This window comes from Leuresthes tenuis, unplaced genomic scaffold (assembly GCF_036924035.1).
Source record: "Leuresthes tenuis unplaced genomic scaffold, fLeuTen1.0.hap1 SCAF_6, whole genome shotgun sequence".
NCBI classification, from domain to species: domain Eukaryota; kingdom Metazoa; phylum Chordata; class Actinopteri; order Atheriniformes; family Atherinopsidae; genus Leuresthes; species Leuresthes tenuis.
In genome coordinates this window covers 25,984,238-25,990,461 of record NW_027325360.1, presented here as the reverse complement: position 1 = coordinate 25,990,461, position 6,224 = coordinate 25,984,238, and the positions used below count along the sequence as shown (strand labels likewise).

Genomic DNA, 6,224 nt, shown 5'->3' with positions numbered 1-6,224 from the left:
CCAAAATGATGCCACAAAACTCCCAGAGAGACATACAAAGGTCAAAATCAGAATGCAGTTAAACAAATTGACTCATAATATTGACAAAAAAGGCACAAATAGACAAATAAGGACCAGAAAATATCATGAAAATTATGCAAAACACAAATCGTCCTTGTGTGGTTTGTGGTTGTTTTGTGTCTTTTAGTCTGGGTGTTTTGTTCCTCAGTAGAACAACTGAAGGCTAAACCATGCATGGAAAAATTTTATTTTATATTATATTGTATTTGTATGCAGTGCTGGCAGTTTATAGATACAATACCTGCTTCAATTTTCTTATTTTTCCAAATAGGGGGATTTGACTTCCAGTCAATTAAAACACACATAATTTTAACATGAAACAATACAGAAATTATATCAAACTTACAGCACATATTAATGAACGCTCACATAAAGCCATGTAGGTGTAGAATTCCTTAAGACAGTCTTTACACAGTTTAAAGACATACATGAAATACTATCATAAGTCGACATTTTTTCTCTTTTTTTAAATGCAAAAAGTAAATAACTCAATAATTTTTGTAGTGTATTATGTTAAACCCCAACTCTATGCATTTAAGTCTACTGTGCAAAGATCTGCATTTCCACCCAGGCAAAGCTGGTGGCTGACATGTTCCTCAAGTGAGTCACCATATAGTTGTTTAATGTATTTATTATATATATTGTTTATGAACATTGAATGCACCATGATGATTTCCAGGGTTAATAATATTCCAAGTAAAGCAAGTCAGGTGTGGGAAGTCTTTGTGGACTACATGTGGGGGTGTAACGCCATGGAGGGGAGCAAGGCATGGTGGGGAGGATAAGTATGTTATACATATGATTGTATTCATGTATGCTTTGAATCATGTATGTATGAATCACGAGGGGTGCCAGGGTGGGGGCTGCCTTGAAGTTGTAAAATGAGTGTTTTATTTTGATCAATATTATATTTTATTTTTATTGTTTCTATTGTACATATATATATATATAGACATATTTTTTTTCTCTTTGTCCTATCTGTTTATCCTTTCTATTTTCTTAAACAGACTATTCATTTGTTTATGTCACAACTGTGACATCTGAAAATGTATGTGAAGATGTTAGCCTATGTTAAAACAAATATAAATTTGAATGACAAAAAAACCAAAACATTGAATGCACCACTGCATACTGCTAAAGAAACTGGGGCCACAATGCAGCCTGTATAATACCTGATCTTGACAATCTATAAGTTTATCCTGATTATACTTTAACCATCTAAATGTGTACTTACTAAAGGTGAAACCAAGTAACTAAGTGCATTGGGAGGACAGAGTGGGATAATGACTAATTTTTTATGCATAAAACTTTGTTTCAATATTTAACATTCCAGCGAACAAAATCTCATCATTTATGCACAAGCTTTTAACATGTTTGCAATTAGTATCTATTTCATTCAAACAAATAGAAATTACATACTGCTGACTGATGTACAGACTGAATTCCAGAGAGGCGGTGCGCGCGCCATGACAGTGGGGGCGCGGGCATACTTTAGAGAATTCGGCGCGCGAAAGCTCTTGCAGGAAGTGAGGGTAGCTGAAGGGAAACGGCGGCCAGTTTGGGATTTGAATCACTAAACTACTTCCATAATCTACAAACATCTACATTAATATGGCAGACCCAAAGGTGAGGCCATGTATTCTAGGTCGCTTAGAATATTCTTTTTGTTTTGAAATATGAATTTTGTCGCGGACATTGTGTTTTGTTTGTCAAATTTAGCCAAAAGTTTGGAAAGGAAGCTGCGAGACAGAGATGCCGACAATGATGTGTTTTGTGATGCTAGTAAAGCATATATGTGTGCTTTCGATACTTTTAAACGTGGCGAAAGACTAGGTGTGCTCTCTCGGACGGCTTGAAAGCTGTTGTGTGTCCGTTTTGAAATGAAACATTTTATTAACTAATGTTTACGAGCTCAGAGAAGGACTCTGAAGTGTGCAGCCAGTCAGCATGTTAGCATCCTTACTGTGCTTGCCAACACGAGCACAAAACTGTTACACGTTTCACTCATATTGTCGTCAGTTCTTTAAACGGCGTATTTATAACTGATATTACCGTTTCGTTCAATACAACGAGGTTAGCTGGGTTTCTTGCCTTTGTCTACGTAGTACAACAGTTGCTAACATTAGATGGCTAATGTTAGCTTTAAGGATAGGTCGCTGGAGCGAGTTGTGGCTTCTTTTAATAGGACTGTTGGCAGTAACAGTGTTGTATTAGAATGCCAGTTCGTCTTAAAATAATTTCACCAAAGCTAATCTGTTATGTGTTTACTTGAGTATTTGTTGGCAACACGCTCATTGGTTCAAAAGCCCAGTATTAGCTATTGACTAGCTTGATAGAGAGGCCTGTTTAACTGACTGGGTAACCATAAGTTGTCAGAAAAATAAAGTTGAACAACTGTTTGCCCACAGTCCTAAAGTTAAATCTAACAACGAAAGTAACCAGGTTTAAGTGAGTTAACGATGCATTCAAACCAGTAAACCATTCATTTGAACACATCGGCATTGTTATATGTAATGGCAGTAACAATGGCAGGTTATCCCACGGTGAATGAGATGCAGCTAACCCGTTATACCGCTAACTAGCAACCCTTAGCGAATTTTCCCATCTGAAGAAAGTGCGCCGCGTTTGCTCCATGTCATATCCCATACATGATGCTGAGTAGTGCTCACTTGTAACTTTATGACTGTCTTCAAATGAGCAAATTTTTTTGGATGCTGGACAACATACACACTCAAATGACGTTAAAGATGCTTGGCTCAGCAGCTGACTTACAAAAGGCTTTGTCTGTTCCCTCTACAAAAGCTGTACTTAACCAATGAGCTCTCAAATCCCTCTGTTGATGCATTCACGGCCTGTTAGTTTCATTACTGAAATCACTTTGTTCAAGCGAATATTAGAAAATATATCACACTGTCATACCACAGCCATAATTACTTCATCTGTTGTCTCGGTGGGTGCTGGATAAGTTGAAACCTTGTTTTCTTCGTCTTTGTATTTACTCATCCACTTATTTTTCTTTTAGGACCAGGAAGAGCACGACACCACTGCAGATACTGTAGAGGACCCCAATCATGATCCCCACTTCGAGCCCATCGTGTCCCTTCCCGAACAGGATGTCAAGACATTAGAAGAGGATGAGGAGGAGCTCTTTAAAATGTAACTTGCTCAAATGGTGTTGACGTGCGTGTTTTGACTCACAGATTTTGCATCTGAATTTGTATTTTTGCTGGCAAGATCCAGATATTCATATTGAATGAGAAGCTGTAGATGTTGTCTTTTGAGGATATTATCTGTTGGGAACACATTTTCTGGAGGAATATATATATATATATTTTTGAATGAAATGAACTGCTGTTTTCACAGGCGGGCTAAACTATATCGTTTTGCCTCTGAGAACGACCCACCGGAGTGGAAGGAGAGAGGAACTGGGGACGTCAAACTGCTGAAACATAAAGAGAAGGGCACGATCCGCCTCCTAATGAGGAGAGACCGAACATTGAAGATATGTGCCAATCATCACAGTGAGTCACGTCGGAAATAAACTAAAAGATCAAAGTAAAATTTTATTTAGTTGAACTAGATTACATTAAACAAACAAATACATTTGCCAAACTGTGATATGTGAGTGTCAACAAGGCATACAAAGCACATCTGACCATATTGACTTGTATACATTTGTTTTCTGAGCGTATCCGCATCGAAACACCCTTGCTTGCATAAGTGTTTTGTACTAAACATTTGTGTTCTCCTAAGCCAGTCCAAATATAGTGAATGAAGGAAAAGAAAAAGCAAAGAGACTATCAGGAGAATAGTTCTCCCCTCTGTAGAACATGTGGTTGGAGTGCTGATACAACAGGAATGACTGCAAACTACTCGCAATGTTTGAATCTGACATTTTTAATTAAGTAATTATACTGTTAAATACTAGCAAAAACAGAGCACTTTATAGAGGATAGCATGGATAAGATGGAATTTTGAAAAGCAGCAGCAGATGCACTGACCTCCGTACGTGTACATGTTTGTACATCCAGTCCTCGTGTGCTGATAAATTTGACCCTTTTGTGAACTCCAGTTCTACCTATGATGGAGTTGAAGCCCAATGCTGGCAGTGACAGAGCGTGGGTGTGGAACACACTAGCAGATTATGCTGACGAATGCCCCAAACCAGAACTCTTGGCAATACGCTTTTTAAATGCAGAAAGTAAGTATTTATACATTCTATCCAATATTACACTCCAGGGTACCCAACCTGTTTGCTTTGGCTTACAAATGGTGTGTTCTGTCCACAGATGCTCAGAAGTTCAAGATGAAGTTTGATGAATGCAAGGAGGCAGTCAGAAAACAGCAGGGAACAGGTACAAAATCTTTAAGATTTCCATACATAGTATGAGAAGTCTAAATAGATGAATGTTTCTGAATTATAGTATTTTTCGCTCACCAAATAAACAGTGGTGACTTCTGCACAGGTTTACAAAGAGTTTGAATTAATTTTACACTGTAAAAGGCCAATATCCATGATATCCAAGACCCTCGACTACCTACTTGGGTTTAAGGGATTGGGATTTGCCTTTTGAAATCAAACTATAGATGATGCTTACATGTGAGTGAGAGTTTGATGAGTTTGCAGACTCACTCTGTTCTTTGCTGTACACTCCAGCCTGGGACTTTTTCTGTCTGCTACATGAACATGCAGAATGTTAACATAAGACTTGCCTTTAAAAGGTTGGTGTCGTTCATTCTGCTACATCATTACCTTTTTTCAGAAGTTGTTATGATCATTTTGTCAGAGAAAAAGACACAGTGATGAGCTGAAACATGAAAATAAGAATTTATTCTCTGAAGAGCGATGAGTTAGAACATTCATAGCCTTTAAGTTAATGGCACGCTTTGCTGTTTTGGCACAGGCAACACTGATAGTGCAAACAAGGTGGCTGAGAAGTTGGAGGAGCTCTCTGTTAAAGACAAGGCATCAGAGGGAAAGAAGGAAGAGGGGAAAAAGGAGCCCGAGAAGAAAGAAGATGGAAAAAAGGAGGTGAAACCCGAGGAGAAGAATTGAAAACCAAGAACTTGCTTTGCTGATCTTCAATGTATGAGTTTTTCTCCTTTTTTTTTTTTTTTTTTTCTTTTTTATACGATAGACTCTAAATGAACTGAATTTGGACACTCTCATATTAGTTTTCTTTTTATTTGCCTCAAGATCACAAGCCATGATGCCACTGGGGAGAAAATATCAAAAAATGAATCTATGAAAAACACCCTTCCCACCACCATGGAATGCCATGCTTTTTGTCCTCGTCATCGACAGTTCCGTGTTTCTTTTGACAAACTATGAAAAAGGCTTGTGATAGCAACAATTCCCACATTGGGTTTCTTTGTGTGTATGTTATTCCGAAGCAGAGTTTGTAAGGGGAAAGGATAATGTAGCCTGCTTTTTTTTAGCAGCACAGGGTCAGGGACCAGGCATTTCTGATGTTCATTATACATAAATATGAAACCCCATGATGCAACTCGGTGGTCCTTCACACCCTGCTTACACTTCCACTGTTGGATAACAAGTAAGATGAAGATGTCACAGTGGATGCCTTGTATTAGTAGTTCTTTCTTGGTTCCCTCTTTAATCGGTGCAGTTAGTAGCTGAATACAAGAGGAATCATTCCAGACAGTTTAGGGGTATCGATGACTGCTGCAGATTGTAATGTCCACCTGTTAATGACTGACAGAGCAGATGCATTTAGCTAAGAATTTCTTATTTCCTTTTTATTTTGAATATATGAAAGTTGTTAAGCCCGATGTAAACGGTTCATTGGTTTGGTGCAGCTCTTCTAGTTAAAGTTCCTCATGATGAGATGGAGTTTCTACTCTTCAACTCATAACATTCCTAGACTTCAAAGCATGTAGAGTATATGTAACAGAGTGTGCCCCATCTGATCTGTGTGCTCACCACCAACTCCTTTTTTCCACTAAATTCTTAACCTTGCCTCTTCAGTGCATCTAAGTGCCAGTGCATCTGTAAATACATGTATATGGATGAAATGTTGCTCCTCATTTGCACTCGGATGGTCTGAAATGTTTCCTCCAACCTCAAATAAAAGCTGTTAAATACCATGTTTGAATTCATAAAAGAAATCACTTGTTTCCTGACAGAAGAGTCAAAAGCTAAAGAC

At 38.1% G+C, this 6,224-nt stretch overlaps 1 protein-coding gene and 1 non-coding gene across 3 annotated transcripts; both read left to right on the top strand.

Annotated features, from left to right (window-relative positions):
• The first annotated feature begins 1,563 nt into the window (after positions 1-1,563).
• Positions 1,564-6,165, top strand: ranbp1 (RAN binding protein 1). Of its 2 annotated transcripts, XM_072388464.1 has the most exons (7): positions 1,564-1,686; positions 3,083-3,216; positions 3,424-3,581; positions 4,133-4,261; positions 4,350-4,415; positions 4,965-5,147; positions 5,258-6,165. In XM_072388464.1, the coding sequence occupies exons 1-6, from the start codon at positions 1,672-1,674 to the stop codon at positions 5,114-5,116; spliced, it is 654 nt and encodes a 217-aa protein (XP_072244565.1). In that variant the 5' UTR covers positions 1,564-1,671; the 3' UTR covers positions 5,117-5,147; positions 5,258-6,165. The 2 variants fall into 2 exon arrangements, with proteins under 2 accessions (XP_072244565.1, XP_072244564.1); XM_072388463.1 differs by having other exon boundaries at positions 4,965-6,165.
• LOC140310853 (small nucleolar RNA SNORA77) lies at positions 4,684-4,811 on the top strand. Its single transcript, XR_011916883.1, has one exon. It is a non-coding gene; the product is annotated as a small nucleolar RNA SNORA77 (small nucleolar RNA).
• Positions 6,166-6,224: the final 59 nt, after the last annotated feature.

Coding starts and splice junctions, on each gene's coding strand:
- ranbp1 (XM_072388464.1), top strand. Junction 3,217..3,423: donor GAGGAGGAGCTCTTTAAAAT/GTAACTTGCTCA, acceptor CTGTTTTCACAG/GCGGGCTAAACTATATCGTT. Junction 4,262..4,349: donor ACGCTTTTTAAATGCAGAAA/GTAAGTATTTAT, acceptor TTCTGTCCACAG/ATGCTCAGAAGTTCAAGATG.